Raw genomic sequence first — 18,338 nt, forward strand, 5'->3', positions numbered from 1 at the left:
GGATTCTCGTTATGCCAGGAATCCTAGACAAGTAATTCACCAGTGCTTGTTCCAACATTTCGTAGGCTGGTCGAACAATCCATGAGTAATTACTTAACAAAATGTTCGGGTGGGATTTCTAGAGGTGTTCCTGCAAAATGTCTGTCATGTTAAGTACGCACCAAATGCACCATAATTGTACATGTCCGTGTTTTGAGAATATCGACTAGTTGGTATATAATCTGCACCAATTTGGAAAAACGTAGTGCGGCTGTGATTGTTATTGACCATTTTTTGGAGGCAATATGAGAACCTCCCTGAACTGTAGAGCCTAATTGGCCGATAAGGGAGTGAGGTTTCCATCCCAACCCTAATATGAGTGAAACATTACCTCCCTCAGAACCATAGTGATCCATGTCTTGCTGATTAGTACCACACCGAAAACCATGTTTGAAATCTTCTCTTTAAGGAACCTTGAGTCTGAATCAAAAGTAAAGGTTTCTAGTGCAAGTTAACATTCAGTAACAGAACATCTTCGTACTCCAAACGATATGTGCAAAAGTTTCCACGGCATATTCCAGGTCGGCAAAGGCGGTGGCTACCACAAGCGAGTCTCTGATAAGAAGAGGACTTTGAACTGTTGAAAATTGGTTGTTTTGGTAAAAGCAATGGTGTCCTTGATCTCTACACCCTTGACATTGGATCCATATCAGGCGACTCCCCGTGTCCATGTGAAGAAAGTAAGAAATAGATGATGACCTCCTTAGTCTGCCCATGCTCACTTTCGCAATGAATGCAGATCCCATTTGATGATCAACTATTGGGCTCTATCACCACAGGTAGCAAGAAAAGTTTTTGGCCAAGGTATTATACAGGGTAATGTTAGGGAGATTAGATTTGTAGACAAAATTTTATAAACAAAAGGACATAGAAGTTGATGATTGGTTTATTACTTAACCGTTGATAAACGTGTTCATTCCTATTGATTACACATCATTTAGTTTGCAAATTTTGTCTACAAATGTAGTCTTCCTAACATTGTCCTATCATATATATATATATATATCACTATAAGAAAACATGATTAAATGACAACAAACACTCGTCATAGAAAATGAAAATGCATCACAATATGTGATGCATTTCCACCGATATTGATTGACATTCTGAGTTGCTTATATAAAAGGATGACCTCAACCCAACAAGGCTTCTCAGTTTGCAAAGGTCAGGAGGGGACAGTGAGAGGGGACATCTATCGTACGCAACCTTATCATTGCTTTGCAAATAGACTGTTTTCACAACTCGAACGGTGATCTTTCGGCCACAGGGGTGAAAATCCACTCTAAGAAATTATTATACATGGACACACAAATTAAGGGGTCTACGCAGCAGTTGCCACATTTCTCCATAGAAGAAAAATGAATTATTACATTAAGATGACTAACTAACCACTTTCACCCTCATCTTTTATTCATCTGTAGTACAAATTGAATATTTATAATTTCTTTCTGCACTGACAGGACGAGTGCATGAAGCTAGAGGAGGAGTGTTAAACCCAGTAGCCGGAATAGTTGCAAAACTTGAGATTCCGAAATGTCGTAAATATAGTTGGTTTTCTCAGCTTAAGTGACAAGACCCCATATCCCAAGTAAGGTTTGGCCACAAATTCTTTCCTTAAGTTCCCTTGGACTTTCATAACACAAGTAGTCTGGGATTTTCCATAGCCAGCCAAAATTTTAGTTTTATCCTTCTTTGATATTCCTTGTGCATCCACTCTCAAGGGATCATAAATTGCTTTGTTGATGTCAGCAAGCAATTCTGTTGGGGAGTCAAATGCATTTGTAGAATTGTAAAACATCTGAAAAACTTTAACGCAGAAGAGGTGGAGTTTTTTGCATGCCTCTGGCATAACATCACCATTGATGCCATTAATAACCAGAGCATGTTCTAGAAACTCTTTCTTCTTTTCATCCAACATCTTTTGTATGATTCCAATTGATTCTTCAGCCCCCAAATTGGGATTTCCCTTCATGTGTAGCAGAACAAGGTTTGGTTTCCCCTCCTCTTCCTCCCTCTGCAATTAAATCATTAATTTCAATTTTCCCCACTAGTTAATATTACTAAACATGATGACAACTAATAAAAAATGCGTCATTATGAATTTCTCGAGAGATTATCCAGTCTTATTGTGTGACGTTAAAACACAAATTTCTCCTCATATACCTGATAGCTTTGAATTTCGTTCAAAAGCCGTGTCAAAACCATAAGTGAATTTGTAAGTGGATGGCTTTGAGGGGACTTGAGGATCTCTAATTCTGGAGGTGTACTGAGCAGAAGAGCAGCTGAAAGAAGAATAGTGTGTGAAGCAACAGAGCATGTGGCTACCTGGAGGTATTCAACAATTGACGAGGGATGCCCATTTCTGCTCCATTCTGCTTCCTTTAACCAGCTTACAAATGTTTGCTGCCACTAAATTCATTTCGGCAAAATTAAAAAAAAAAAAAAAAAAAAGAAAGAATAAGTAACACATTTTTTTTACCGTTATGTCGACTAAATTCATTTACCGAAATTTAATCTTACTAGATCCTGGAGATAACTCTTTATGTCATATCCATTTTGATTGAAGAATTGCCAAGAAATGTCATCAACAAAATCTTTGAGAACCTTGAATATAGTTTTTCCATGTCCATCCAATCCTTCGTCCTGCCATCTGATTTTTAAGGATAAACACATTTAATTACATAAAAATAATACTATGAGTTACTGCTTTATGTTGGGATGCATGCACGAATTATATATAACTTCAGTTACATAACATGAATGCGAGATTCAACACATAACAGTGAGCTATGTAGTTTTATATAGGGAACTTTAACGAAAAACTCCGGGTATTGTTCACTTTAACGAAAAACCATATTTTTACACTAAAAAGTCAATTCTGGTACTATTCACTTTACCCTTTATTTTGTTCTTATCGTGAAAACTCAAAATTTTCAAACTATTTTCATTAGTTTTCTTTTTTATAGGGAACTTTAACTAATTTTATTTAACCAGCAGATACAATAATTATAGTTTAATGTATGTAGTCTACCTCTTGACGGCATTGGCAAGAGCTTCCAATTCATTCATTGGACCTTCCTTATCAAAAAAATCATCAGCAACTGTAACAATTACTGCACCTTTGGCAAGTGCCAGCCGTACACTTGACAGGGAAGAATGTGATACTGTTGAAGCAACGGCGAAATAGCAGTACGCGGTTTTCTGTCGAGCAAACCCCATTTCAACAAGACCCATGCCCTTTGACCACCTTCACGATTAATTATATTTTCACCCAAAACAGAAAAAGAAAATGGTTTCCATGATTAATTAACTCCAGTATTAAAATAAAATAAAAAATTGGAAATTCTGCATTATCTTTTACTAAAAAAGGTACTGGTGTTTAGTTATTTTGTTTTTGGGCAAATTAAAGAAAATAAAATCTTTAGTGAAAATGTGGAGAGTGAATACGAACCTTTCTAACTCCTTTAATTCATTTCTGAACATGGACTGCCGTAGTGTATAATTCTCGATAGCAAGTTGTAGCAGCATGCCGTTGCTTTGACATGGTAATCTGCAAGGTATTAAGTAATTGAACTGCTTAGTCGGAGATTTGACTGCCTTAATGCATTTAATTAGTTAGTACTAATTTAATTACCCGTAGGATAAGCCTCTTCCTGTCCATGGACCAACAGGCTCTTCCCTCTCAATGAACTTCCTGTGCTCCAGATGATCCAACCGAGCAAGCCATGGAATACTAATTTCATGCTTAATCTACTCAAGGGAGATATGCAACAAAATTAATTAGCAGATGATTAAATAACTAAATTATAATGATTGAGCATATATTCTGTTTTATTTTGTATATTTTTATTCATATTTATCCTGATTATTTGTCATATAAACCTGGTCTTGCAAGTCAGTCATACTGGTAGGCCCAACCAAATTCTTAGAATCTTTCAATGTCTGCTTTTCTAATATTCTTCTACAGAACTCCTTAACATCCTCAAGCTGACTTTCTCCTGTAAAGGTCACATCAGTTGCCCTGTAGACATTATATATGGCTCGCAGAAAAATTTCATGGTGCTCTTCTATGTAAACCATTTTATCTTCATCATCAAGGAACCAGCAGAACTTCCCTGCAAACAGTAACAACTTTTAGCATGTAGACAAATAAATAAACTGAATTTTTCTTGACAACTAAGTTACACCATCGTAGCAAAACTAGCAACAACTGGGTATGAAAGTTATCACGAGTATATATAACTAGAAAAAGTAATATTAAATAGACTAACTCTTTAAATCACATTTGCAAATTATGTGATGTTTCGTAATAAAATAGCATATATAAGCAATTTACTATTAATTGATCCTTACGAGGAGATACTGTATAACCGTGTAGTCTGAGAAGTCGAAATGCGAGTGAATCTTTATATAGTTGTAACGCCATGGCATGCTTTTCCTTGCTCTCTGGCTCTTCGCAACTGATGTAACTTCTGCTTTTTTTTTTTTTTTTTGGGAAAAAAAAAAAAAAACCATTTAATCAACCAGATAGTGTGCATATATTGCTTAGTGATGAATATTAGATAGTCACCTGTAAACTTGTCCCAGCATACTTTTTATCTCCGCCATGAAATGCTCTGCCAGTCCCAGCCTCTCAATCCGATTAATGAGGCAAACCCTTAGAAAGTCTTCATCCATGGGGTAGATTGCAGGAACTGTACACGTTTATAGAATTGTCTCACTCTTTAAGTTCATGTGGTTTATTTGTCACGATACATTTTTATTGTGAGGTGTATGTAAAATGCTCCGAAGTGTATGATGGTTTGGAACTTTTTAAATATTAGATCTTAATTTTTATATTTTCATTAAAAATTTAACGGTTAAAAAATAGTAATTACGATACTCGCGTATGTGACATTTGTACTAGTGACAGCAGACTACGCATTGTAGACCAACAGTCACATCATAGGAAGATAAAAACAAAACAAAAACAAACTTTATTGGGAATTTTGGCATTTTTCAGATGGATTTGACTTGCATGCATCATGCATGCTTTTATTATGTATGTCCTACGTACCTGAGAACCCACATCTTTGGACAATAGAATCCAACTTGGACAAAAACTCCTTGCGTCCTGTCTTCATGAAAGCATAAGCAATAGCTGATGGGGATTGGATAAACAGTCCATCTTCCTCACTTTGGGATATTAGTAGAGTCTCGTTGGAGTTAATATCATATGTTTCAGGCAAAGCTTCGAGGTATTGCATAAACTCTAGTGAATAGTACTGTTTCTGATCACCACTTTGCACCAACCTGCTGCTACAACGAAAATTAGATTAAATATTTAGAGCTGTTCGATAAACATTCCATTTTTAGTTTTTTTTTTTTTTTTTTTTTTTTTTTAACTTTTTATAGAATGAAAGTAAGATGGTGAGTGGTATGAGGGAGGAGGGAGAAATGGACAATGCCATAGAAAATTAAAACCCAAACTAGATAAGAAAACCTATGATAAAACTGTTTCAGTTTTTAGTTTTCATGTTGCCTATCATTTTATGTGTATTTTTATCCGCATTCTTCCCATCACCAATCCTCTCTGTCATAATTTATCCCTCATTTCTTCCTTGTATTTCCTCTTTATTACTTAGTTTTTGTATCTCTACAAAAGAAGTTAAAGTACAGTTGTAAAATCAAAACTATATATACCTGTGCATTTGAAATATTTGTTTTCTCTCTTGGAAGACTTGTTCTACCAACGCTGTTGAACCATGAGAAAAATAAACACGCAGTCCTTTGGTCTGTGCAAGTTCCACCATTGCTGGGAAAACAATCACAAACCACTCAGGAAAAGTACCATTTTGCTCTTCCAGTAGCTTCTCTGTACTTGCATGGATGAATGCCAGCCCTAAACAATAAATATAAGAAAAATTTGTAACAACCAATTACTCCAACTGCAAAAACAGGTATTTTCCATATTTAATTTTTTTTCCAGGGTCCAGTTACGAAATTTGATCAACTAGTTTCTTTTACTTACCTTTCTGAATGGCATCATAGCCAACATCCCATGTGGTAAGTGCAACAATGCACGCAAGAGTTGAAGTGAGGGACCCTAGGGTTGGAACATGATCATCATCTCCCCAAAAGCCTCGTATGCTTTGGTGTTGGAGCACCCAATCCAAGCATCCCTTGAACAAGGGTTCATCTGATCCTCGATGAGGATTCGGAATCATAGACAGCCACGCAGTGTCGTAAGGAGAAGGAGGAACAAGAGAAACAAGATCAACATCCGGTGAAAACAGTTCTTGTTTAATTTTCATTACAAGATTCTTAACCAAAACTTCTTGAGAATACATGAGATATTGTGCTTTTAGATACTCACACGCTCACAAGTACTTAAGTACGTACACTTCTTTTTTGATTTTGTTATGTCTAGCAGATCAAGCCTATGATTTCTATGATATTTATAGAGAGCTACAAGCATACACAAACTAATTTCCCCGCGTGCGCAGACCTAATAAATCAAACTCCACATTTTTCTCGGACGAAGTTTCGATACAATTGCCGCAGTCATTAGGTTCAGTTGACGTCAACCCATTTGTTACATATACAGTTCAACTTTCTTTATGGTATTAGAGTAAGGTTGTCTCATGTGTGAAGCCAAACGACCACACGTGACCCCGTTGTATTGTTCATGTGTTAGGCTTGAAAATTCGCCACACATAAGAGGGCGTGTTGAGAATGATCAATCCTACATTGATGAGAGGAGATCTTGCATGAGTTTATAAGTAAGTTTGACTACTTTCCATATTACCAATTAATTTTATAATGAAACCTCAACTTTATCTATAAACGACATCATTAACGAAAAGGTCATTGTTGCAAATAAATGAACATGAGTGTCCAAAAAGAAGACAAATGTAAGAATCCATATGAACTCATGCAGGAGTGGATGAGTTGCGTGGATATGATGTATGCGGAGCACAGACATTCGTGTCCAGTTCTCAAAACCTTACTACCAGTTAATGCATCCACAATGGTGTGTGCTGCACAAGGGGAACCATGTGTGAATCACATACATTCGTGTCCAGTTCTCAAAACCTAATTTACCACCATTTAGTCCATCCACAACCGTGTGTACCCTGCTAAGGGAGATGCCCTCATGGTTGGCCCCTTTAATTAATTAGCTTCTTGTACTTTTACCAAAACAAAATTGTGATAGAAACGTGGGTTGGCCTTGTGGTTTGGCCTTTTAAGTAAGTATTAATTGCTTCTTCCCTTATTGTTGTACTTTAAGTTGTTAATGAACAATAATACTGGAATTCCCAAAAAGAATGTGAAAAAACATAAGGCTTGATTGATAATATAAAAGATAACAAACTAAAGGATAAGATGACCTCTTTATAATACAACTTTTTTTTAAACAAACGATATTATCTACACTAGGGGGTGGTGAAGGGGGCAAAGCCTCATCAGCCATAATATAAAAATTCCTAATTAAGAATCCTAATTGGAAATGAATTAACAAAATAATAAAAAGGGTCCTAAAATATTAAAATCCCATTTTGTGCTAGCAAACAATAGAATTCGGCTAATTAATACGTCTCATACATCACAACAAAATATTGAGTTTGACTCGTGTCACTGTTCTCTTTGAAATTATGGTTCATGGCCTCGCATTGGACATCAAAGCTCAAATCCACAATGCTTTGTTCTTTTGAACTCATTTGTGCATTTCGACTTAATCTTTTATACACTTTACCATTTAATGTACATCAAGTTTTAACCCTACTTCACGTTCAGATTGAGCCTCCAAGTGAAGAGTGCAAAGAGAGAAATGAAGACAGATGTTTTATGAATCCACAATGGTGTGTGCTCTGCAAGGGGAACCATGTGTGAATCACATACATTCGTGTGTCCAGTTCTCAAAACCTAATTTACCACCATTTAATCCATCCACAACCTTGTGTACCCTGCTAGGGGGAGATGCCCTCATGGTTGGCCCCTTTAATTAATTAGCTTCTTGTACTTTTACCAAAACAAAATTGTGATAGAAACGTGGGTTGCCCTTGTGGTTTGGCCTTTTAAGTAAGTATTAATTGATTCTTCCCTTATTGTTGTACCTTAAGTTGTTAATGAACTATACTGGAATTCCCAAAAAGAATGTGAAAAAACATAAAGCTTGATTGATAATATAAAAGATAACAAACTAAAGGATAAGATGACCTATTTATAATACAACTTTTTTTTTTAAATAAGCGATATTATCTACACTAGGGGGTGGTGGAGGGGGCAAAGCCTCATCAGCCATAATATAACTTAAAAACCCAAACATTCCTAAGAATCCTAATTGGAAATGAATTAACAAAATAATAAAAAGGGTCCTAAAATATTAAAATCCCATTTTGTGCTAGCAAACAATAGAATTTGCTAATTAATACGTCCCATACATCACAACAAAACGTTGAGTTTGACTCGTGTCACTATTCTCTTTGAAATGATGGTTCATGGCCTCGCATTGGACATCAAAGCTCAAATCCGCAATGCATTTCGACTTAATCTTTTATACACTTTACCATTTAATGTACATCAAGTTTTAACCCTACTTCACGTTCAGATCAAGCCTCCAAGTGGAGAGTGCAAAGAGAGAAATGAAGATAGATGTTTTATGATAATTGGTTGTTATATTATCACTGCCATGTCAGTCAAAGTTGTTAGAATATTTGTTAGGTTGTTAAGCTCATATATTAGGAATGGCAACTCACAAATGTAATTAGTTAATCATTTTCTCATAAATATAGAAGCCTCATTTCTCTCTAAATTTTCTCTCCAGTTGTCTCTCCAAACTTTCTCTCTAGTTCTCGATCTTTCTCAATTCATCATTATTCTTGATTTTTCTAAATGTAGTTAATAAGAAACCCATATTACATGTTCATATCAAACTTACACGAACACGATCATCTCCTAAACTACCTAGCAACCCAAAGCAGTTAATACCATTATGTCTGCAGACTGGCCATCAATTCTATGAGGTGACTCTCATCTCCATCATATTTTGTGGTGACTTCTCTGTCTAGTGGGGGCAATATAGTACCAGGATAGTTTTAAGGATATTTTTGATAAAGATGAACTCATATATATATATATATATATATATATATTTTTTTTTTTTTTTCTTCTCTCGGTGACATGGCTAAAGATAAAGATGAACTCATCATAATGGAGATATGATGGCCGGTCGTAATACTCAATCTTGACGTCCTATTTAAGCACGGCAGTTCTAATTGTCCTTTGATTCTTATTGTGAGTTTTGATTATAATTTCTACATATATAATTCACATAAAGATGTTGAGACAATGATCTCATCGCTACCAAAAAATAATTTAGAAAAACAAAATTGACTCACTTGTTTATACATTTTTTTAATATAGCATGTCATTGTATATTGTACTCGCTTGTATTTAAAAACGTATAAATAAATGTATCAGTATTTTGTGTCTAATAAATAACATCACTCGGTGAATACAAAATCGCTTTGTTAGATTTAAATTTTCTTCTCATCGGAACTATTATTGACTTTTAATTAATCATTACTAAAACCCAATTAAAAAAGGGTAAGTATCCTAAACTTCTACCACACTATTTGAATTAGTATACTAATTAATCCACGAGCTTGCACGAGGTTGAATTTCATGAATCTAAGATATAGTATTACTAATTCGACAAAAAAAAAAAAAAAAACTAAATTATTAAACTATTATAACATGAGTTAATACTGCCGTTTAGTACAAAAAATAAATAAAATAAAAATTGATGCCCTAGGGCTGAGGGCAGCTAGCCGACATATAGGTACTGCTTGGTACGTGGGACGGGACGAAATGTAATGGAATGAGGCGTTCCGTTCTATGTTTGGTGTGCCTAAAAATCATGGAACGCGCTGTCCCGTGGAATGGATTTTGGTCACTTTTTCATTCCATCTTCCTCCCATGGAACGACTCGTTCCATCCCGCGGAACACAAAATTATATTTTTTTGAACAACAATACCCCTCTTCTTTTTCATTAATGACATTGTCTACCTCCCTTTCTCTCCTGTAACCTCCCTCTCTTCTACCCTCGTCTCTCTTGTAGCCTCCTTTTCCTCCACCACAAACCCAGCAACCCAACTGCTAACCCAATCCCAACAAACCCATCCGAACCCAACCATGGCTGCAACTTCTTCTTCGGCGCCGTCACCATAGCCAGGCCGACGACGACGACGATGACGCTGCACGGAGGATGATGACGACGCTGCAGGGAAGACGATGACGAAGCAGAAGAAATTGATTGAAATGAATTTGCAGATCCGACGATCCGACGAAGCCTTTGTAAATTGAGAAAAAAAAAGAAAAAAAACAATTTGGGACTTTTCTGTGTTTGATTTGAAGAGAAAGAAATTAAAAGAATCTGGAACCCTAACACCTCCATTTCCAGAATTTCTGTGTTTTTTATCTTGTAATTGTTTGAGGAACTGATTGGTTGCCGAGAAAACGAAGGAAAACGAAACTGAATTGTCGCTTGTTGATGAATTATTCCCCTGCAAATTTGGATTTGATCTGTTTTGTGAGAGTAGAAATTGATAGTGGCATTTTGTTTTTCTTTCCATGCTTGTTGAGATGCGGTTCAGGTTGATCCGGAGTCTCATGATCCAGTTGTTCATGTTAATGGCGTGAGCTACTTGTTTATACAGCATAACAATGTTTACTTGATGACTGCGTCCAGGCAGAACTGCAATGCCGCTAGTCTTCTCTTCTTTCTACACCGAATAACAGACGGAACAAAGCTAATTTAATCATTTAATTTTTTGGTTCCGTTCCGGCTTGCGTTTACCAAACGTAAAACGGAACAACCTTTCCGTTTCGTCCTGTGCATACCAAACATAACATAAAACCTTCATTCCGTTCCATTATGTTCCGTCTTATTCCGTTCCGTCCCGTTTACGTACCAAACGGTACTGTATGAACTTTTCAACGTGGTAACACATCAATCTTTGATCAACCACGCTACACGTAAACTTTACATTTTCAAAGATCGAATCGGATGATTAAATTTCTGTGTTAGAGATTATAACCCTAGACCTTCATTAATACAAAATTTATTACGTTTACTCATGTTCTTCTTTCATTTATCACAAAAATTTCGTGTTTACTAAATATGTAGTACATGGTAGCCGTAATATCCGAGATCGAGCAAATACACACGTGTTTGCCCAAAACATACACAACTAGTCTGAATACTGAGATGGTCCATGATTTATGAGAGAGGATCCTCATCGAATCCTCTTTGTGAGGATCCCAAGAATCCTCCAATCATATTCGTTTATCGTATATCGAGCGTCAATTTTTGTCATGTACTGTTTATATTCAATTTTAAATAAAAAAATTTACAATGATTTCTAACCGCACGATATACAATGAACGGATGTGATTGAAAAATCCCCAAAATCCTCACAAAGAGAATCCAACGAGATCCTCTTGGATGATTTATGACCGCAGCGGCCTACAAATGCGAGGATTGGGACTAAAGCAGCAATCTGTCTAATCCCGATTACTTTCATGAGGTTAATTAATGTAAACCTAATAATGGTCTTAAACAATATTCTTAATCATGTTGAAAGAAAAGTCCCAATTTGTATTGTGTGCCTACAGGTCTGATTCAATTTGTCTTCTTTACTTCCATAGTCCCCCGATATAAAATTTTCGGCTTTACTAGTACGTACGTACGTACGTACCTTGGTCGTGATCCATGTGGATTAATGTAGACTAATTAAACGACAAGTAACAATTATACATTTCGGCGTTGTACGCACCAGTGTCAAATCCAACAACCGCAAATAATATATGCAAGTTCAAAGCACAGCACTCACAACCACTTCAAGTGGTCTAGTAGTAAGAACGCGAACTGCTGTTCTTTAACAAATAAAAAAATATAAGAGGTTTTGGATTTGATGCTTCAAGCCGGTAAGTCTACTTAATTGTGATCTCGGACAAATTGAAATCTCTCATAACCTCTCCGGATCCATAAAAGGTAGATAACCTTAACTTGCCACTTTTTTTAAAAAAAAAAAAGAAAAAAAAGCACAGTACTCACGATAATCTGGAATTGTTATGTAATCTTACTATCTTTCCTTCCTTGTATCAAAAGAGGCAATCAAACATAAGAACTAGAGTTGAGGAAACAGAGTGAGAATCGAAGAAAGACGAAAAGTTAGTAAAACCATGCATATATTATTGGCTTATTTTGAGCATTGGAACTCGATTTCGATTCCATTTTACTCTCTTAACCTCAAGAGTCGACACTTTACTCATTGAAACTAGATTTTGATTTCACTTTGCTCACTGAAACTTAAAACTCGCAATTTTACTCATTGAAACTCAAAACTTGTCATTTTACTTCTTAAAACTCAAAATTCTTTGTAGATTACCTTGTTTCTATTTTTTAAAGTAAGTTCATCCATTTAAACTTTAGAATTGGTAATATGCTAAATTTTCCCCTGAAATAAATGAATAGTAAAGAAGGAAAAAGAACCATCTTCTCTTTTGACCAGTCACCTCCATTAAGAACATAAAAACATAAAAAATAACGAAATCAATGAATCTAATAAAAAGGTGGCCGAAGGTGGAGGGGGAAGGGATGAATATATGGACAATGATTAGAGAGAGGGGTCAAAGAGATAAAATCCAGGAATTGTTTTTGCTATTTTTCTTACTTTTCCTTTTTTAAATATACAATGTTTGAAAATATATTTTATTTTTTTGTGTCAATCTATATCGCACCAATTTATTGGATATGTGAGCTTTTATAGTTGTGCCACGTCAGCCATAAGTGGACCTTAATTGTGTCACATGAGTAGACTTAACAGAATAAATAGAAACAAACCAAAGTGGAGTGAATATTGAGTTTCAAGGGCAAAGCGAGATCGAAATCAAGTTCCAGGGAACAAAGGGAACAAAGTGAAGACTTTTAAGTTTTAGGGGACAAATTGAGATCAAAATCAAGAATTACACAGAACAAAGTAGCAACTTTTAAGTTTTATGAGGCAAAGTGGGATTGAAAAGCTAAAAATAAGCCTATATTAGTTTGTAAACAACCAGAAACAAAGCCCAGCACGCGGTAACTGGGCTTATGAATTCCTGAAGGTTGAAAAATAAAAGGAAGTAAAAAGCCCAAATAAATATCTGTAAGCAACCAACCCAAAAAAAAAATAATAAGAAGAAAAATGCACTACTACAAATGTAAAAAGGTCCCACCGAGATTTGAACTCGGGTTACTGGATTCAGAGTCCAATGTCCTAACCACTAGACCATGGGACCGTTGCCAGTATAATCTTTGAGCTGGATTTTAATATACACTCCGACTTCAAGCTTCACCATTCACCGTTTCAGGCTTTCAGCTCCACTCGCTAAGCACACAGGCGAACAGAACACCGAAAACCATGACGAGAAGAACCCTGCTGAGACCTCCCTTTTCTCTCTCAGCAGCCCGTATTCTTCCTGCAAGACCTCCCCGTCCGTACAAAAATGGCGGGTCTTCATCAGAAGCTTCGAATTCTTAGTCGGCGTCAAGTTTCAGCTCAAATCCCAGGTGGGTTTTCACCAACTCTCTCCCTCCTCCCGAATGGGTAGAACCTTTCAATGACGTCACTGACGTAGTATCAAACACACAAAACTTCGAACCATCTCGGTTGGTCGCTCAAATTCTCAATCTTTTAGATGGGTCTCCAACGATGGAGGCCAATTTAGACTCTTACTATCGCACATTCTTGATCAAATTGTCTCCTAATTTTGTTTCGTATGTATTGAAATCTGTTGAGCTTCGTGGGAAAACTGCATTGCGGTTCTTTGGTTGGGCTGGTAGGCAGAGGAAATATCATCAGAAGCTTGAATGCTATGAGTCTTTGATTGAACTTTTATATGCGTGTGGTGTGATTTGGATCGCATTCGATGCGTTCTTGTTAAGCTTAAAGAAATGAACTTTTTGATGACTTCTCGGGCAGCGAAATCTTTGATTAAAAGCTTTGGATGTCTTGGGATGGTTGATGAGCTGTTGTGGGTTTGGCGTAGAATGAAGAAGATTGGGATTGAGCCTAGTTTGTATGCTTATAACTTTCTATTGAATGGTTTGGTGAATTCGATGTTTATTGAATCAGCTGAGCGGGTTTTTGAGGTTATGGAAGGCGGGAAAATTGCACCGGACATTATGATTTATAATACAATGATCAAAGGGTATTGTAAGGGAGGGAAAACCCAGAAAGCAATGGAGAAGTTTAGAGCTCTGGAGGGGAGGAATGTGGAACCTGATAAGATTACTTATATGACTTCAATACAGGGGTGTTATTCAGAAGGAGATGTTGATTCGTGTTTGGGTCTTTACCAAGAAATGGAAGAGAAAGGACTTGAAATTCCGTCTCATGCATATAGTTTAGTGATCAACGGCTTTGCAGAGGAGGGAAATGTGAGGAAGCATATGCTGTTTTTGAAGATATGATTCGAAGGGATGTAAAACCAATGTGGCAAACTATACAGCATTGATTGATTCGTATGCGAAATGTGGGAGCATTGAAGAGGCAATGAAACTTTTTGAGAGGATAAAAAATGAGGGACTTGAACCAGATGAGGTCACTTACGGGGTTATTGTCAATGGATTGTGTAAGAGTGGGAGGGTGGAGGAAGCAATGGAGTACTTTGAGTTTGTGAAGGCAGAGGGATGACATTAACGCTATGTTTTATCCTAGTCTAATCGACGGTCTTGGAAAGGCAGGGAGGCTTGATGAGGCTGAAAGGCTCTTTGATAAGATGGTGGTGAAGGGATGTTCACATGATTCATATTGCTATAATGCCCTTATCGACGCCCTAGCTAAATGTGGAAAAACTGATGAAGCATTGGCACTCTTTAAGAAAATGGAAGAGGAAGGTTGTGATCAGATGGTTTATACATACCCAATACTCATCAGCGGACATTTTAAGGGCACAGAAATGAAGAGGCATTGAAGCTCTGGCACACGATGATTGATAAGAGCATCACACCGAATGTTGCTTCCTTCAGGGCCCTCTCTATTTGGGTTTGTCTCTCAGGCAAGGTAGCCAGAGCCTGCAAGATTTTGGATGAGCTAGCGCCAATGGGTGTAATTCCTGAGACAGCTTTTGAAGATATGATCAATGTGTTATCCAAAGCTGGTCGTGTCAAGGAAGCTTGCAACTTGACCGATGGAATTGTGGACACAGGTAGGGAAATACCAGGACGAATCCGAACTGTTCTAATCAATGCCTTGAGGAAAGCTGGCAATGCAGATTTAGCTATGAAGTTGATGCATAGTAAGATAGGTATTGGGTATGACCGAATGGGTAGCCTCAAAAGGCGAGTGGAGTTCCGAATTCTCTTTTACAGTTTAAGTCTTAATAAATCTGTATTTCTAAGAAACTTTGTTTAGCTAATTCAAAGATGGCACCAGATTTCGCTTACCATCAAAAGATGTAGAATTGATGTTCATTCTCCAATCCTCGTATATTATACCATTCAATTTATTGCAGAGTGAAGATTTCTAATTTCATCACTACTATTATATTCAAAGTTATTTTATTCAATTTTTTGTCAACTTAAATCACTTGACACACTTTAGAGTATAATACTGTCATTTTCTAACCTATAAGCCCTTAACATTTCATATAGGTTGTGAATCTAACGTCTAATTTACCCTCCGAAGTTAATTAACACTATTTCTTTATGAAAAACTACCAATCTATCCTTCAATGTGTATCACATGCAAGTAATGCGACTTAAATTGATAGAAAATTGAATATAGTAGCTTCGAATATAATGTTAGAGATGTAATTGGCAAATTTTTATAATTCAAGGACTGATTTTTCTGAAGAAAAAAAATAGTTTAAAGACATAATTTTCACCGAGGTGATAATTCATGACCTAAATTGGCAGTTCACCCTAATAAAAATTTTGCAGGAAAAATCTAATCCTTTTTCCTTTTTGATCAAGGGCGAGGGGGAAAATTGAACTTGGAACCTCTTTCGACATTTTGAAGAGAAGTAGCTTAGTAATATGTCTAACTATTAATTGGTAAAAACTGTCATATTCAAGAACTTTGGGTTGGTCCTTAGGTAGCTTTAGTCTGGACTCTGGAGGGAATCAAAGGTTAAAATGACCTAATATTGACCTGCATATTCGACAGGGTAAATAATGAATCGAGTTGTTATCCTCCTCCTCACGGGGGTCTACCATCCACCCACCCGAGAAAGTTAAAAAAGAAGAAGAATTGTAGGTGATTTTCAACGTTCCATCAATGACTGTTAGAAACTTTAGCTCTTCAAGGTTTCTTAAATAATAAAATTGCAGAGTGAAGATTCAACCAGACGGGGATAGTATAAACTCTTGAAAAAGCAACTCAACTGAGTAATATATTTCCAAGAATTATAAGAATTATATTGCTTCCTAAGTTTTACTTATTCTAAGAATTATACTTCCAAATTAATTTCTTGTCGTGGTGTTCATTCCGCCTTGGTGCCATTTCATTTTCAGGGTATTTTATAGTTAATCGCTTTTACTGCTAGTGCTAGAAATCTTCAAGCTTAAAAAAAGCACAAATATGAAGGTTCCCATTCGACTTAGGACTGGTTTGGTATTGCTGTGCTTTGAAAAAAAGCTGCTTCTGCTGTGTTGTGAGAATAAGCAGCTGTGAAATAAAGCAGCAGAGTGTTTGGTAAACTTTTTTGTAAAAGTGCTTTTGAAAAAAAAAAGCAGTATTAGAGTGTTTGGTAAACTTTTATGTAAAACAGATGTGAAAAAAGCCGGTTTTTCAAAGCTAGGTTTTGCAGCTTCTTGTTTTTGGCTTTTTTTCATCCAAAACTGTGAAAAAAAACTGAAGCTGAGTGTTTACCAAACACAAAAACAGCTCCCAGCTTTTTTTGATAGCAGCTTTTTTCAGAATCACCTCAGTACCAAACCAGGTCTTAGTGTAGGAGTCCTTAAAAAGTGTATGGGAACCTTCATATTTGTGCATGGGTATTTTATAGTTAATCGCTTTTCCGTTATCATCCGTTTTGAACTAGTAAAGAACAATGGATAACAGAAAACTCAAAAAATGCATAAACAATGGTAAAGAACAAAGTTACCATCCATTTTGAACTAGTGAAAGAGAAGGCTAGTTTGTATTGCAAGTTGCAACTGTACTGAAGTTATGAGACTTATTGCTCCTGCAGGCGAAGGCCCATACCCCAAGGAGTACAGTTATCAATCTGTGTGTTCCCTTTGAATCCCTGTCAAAATCAAACCTTCAGCCCGGATATTTTTGTGGCTATGCCACAGTGAGCATCTACAGTCTACACTGATGCTTTGATGAAACCGGGATAAAGGATGGGTCCCCGAGAGCAAGTTGAAGGCAGTGTAGAGATTCTTATAGGCCAAAGTCTGGTATATACCCTACTCGTATCAGCGGTTACTTTCATCATTTGCAAAGATGCTTCTCTTTCTAAGCCTCTACTTTGTGCAATTGTCCTTTGTTGTTTGAATGTGGCTTTTTATCTTGATGTCCTTTGAATTGAAGGAGTATTTTTTCCCCTCCTAATATCTCTCTTATTTCTTTTTTTTTCTATTTGAATGGTCACGATTAAGCTACGTTAATATCTTATATTATTTTTTGATAAAGACAATAAGACAAAAACCAATGTGTAAGAAGAGGGAAGGGAAGGGGATGAGAATAGGAAGGGAGAAAATACTACTCTCTTATAATTTTGGTCATCTGGTTTGAATCCTTTTCAAATTTTATTTTTCTGTTTTTTTTGTATTTTTTGTTTTTCCCTGCTGTTTTCTTGCACCAAATGTGATTAAACTGCTAACTGAAAAACTTTGCAGTGTTAGAACTTTCGGGTTTTGCAATGCAGAGGGATTCACATATAACATAGAATGGAGCCGAACTCGTAGTCCATTTTTTTGTTGACTAATGTCATCTGTAATAAGGTACATTTATGCGCTTTATCTTTTGTTCTGATTGGAAGGCACAAAGCCAAGCGCAGTGACGTTCCAAGATTCATACAATCGACCATACATAGTAGAATAAGATTTTATTGTTGTTGTTGTATCTTCTGTTCTGATTCTTCATATTGGCAAATATATTGTTTCTTCTTCGCTGTCATCCTCTTTGTAGCACCCACCCCCTTTTCCCTTGGAACAAAGTGCCCCTTTTCCCTTGGAACAAAATGAAGTATCAACTCTTGGACAAATAAAAGTCGGTGCTTGCTAGTGACATCTCTGGACAGTAGCATACAACAAGTGAGTCAC

At 36.4% G+C, this 18,338-nt stretch overlaps 1 protein-coding gene, 1 non-coding gene and 1 pseudogene across 9 annotated transcripts; 1 reads left to right on the forward strand and 2 right to left on the reverse strand.

Moving 5' to 3' along the window:
- Window positions 1–1,232: 1,232 nt before the first annotated feature.
- On the reverse strand, window positions 1,233–6,587 carry LOC137741086 (S-linalool synthase-like). 8 transcript variants are annotated; one of them, XM_088700451.1, is made up of 12 exons: window positions 6,050–6,587; window positions 5,722–5,920; window positions 5,096–5,334; window positions 4,610–4,733; window positions 4,393–4,511; window positions 3,922–4,154; window positions 3,674–3,789; window positions 3,491–3,589; window positions 3,071–3,286; window positions 2,560–2,689; window positions 2,203–2,448; window positions 1,233–2,053 (listed from the first exon to the last, which is right to left on the reverse strand). In XM_088700451.1, exons 1-12 carry the CDS (start codon window positions 6,366–6,368, stop codon window positions 1,529–1,531), a joined length of 2,565 nt encoding a protein of 854 aa, XP_088556577.1. In that variant the 5' UTR covers window positions 6,369–6,587; the 3' UTR covers window positions 1,233–1,528. The 8 variants fall into 8 exon arrangements, with proteins under 8 accessions (XP_088556577.1, XP_088556578.1, XP_088556581.1 ...); XM_088700452.1 differs by having other exon boundaries at window positions 5,096–5,331; window positions 6,050–6,500; XM_088700455.1 differs by having other exon boundaries at window positions 2,365–2,448; window positions 6,050–6,451.
- Window positions 6,588–13,269: 6,682 nt separating this feature from the next.
- On the forward strand, window positions 13,270–15,620 carry LOC137739423 (pentatricopeptide repeat-containing protein At1g03560, mitochondrial-like; annotated as a pseudogene).
- On the reverse strand, window positions 13,292–13,363 carry TRNAQ-CUG (transfer RNA glutamine (anticodon CUG)). Its single transcript has one exon. It is a non-coding gene; the product is annotated as a tRNA-Gln (tRNA).
- Window positions 15,621–18,338: the final 2,718 nt, after the last annotated feature.

The sequence above is a fragment of the Pyrus communis genome, chromosome 9 (assembly GCF_041283825.1).
Source record: "Pyrus communis isolate YQ-2024b chromosome 9, ASM4128382v1, whole genome shotgun sequence".
NCBI classification, from domain to species: Eukaryota; Viridiplantae; Streptophyta; class Magnoliopsida; order Rosales; family Rosaceae; genus Pyrus; species Pyrus communis.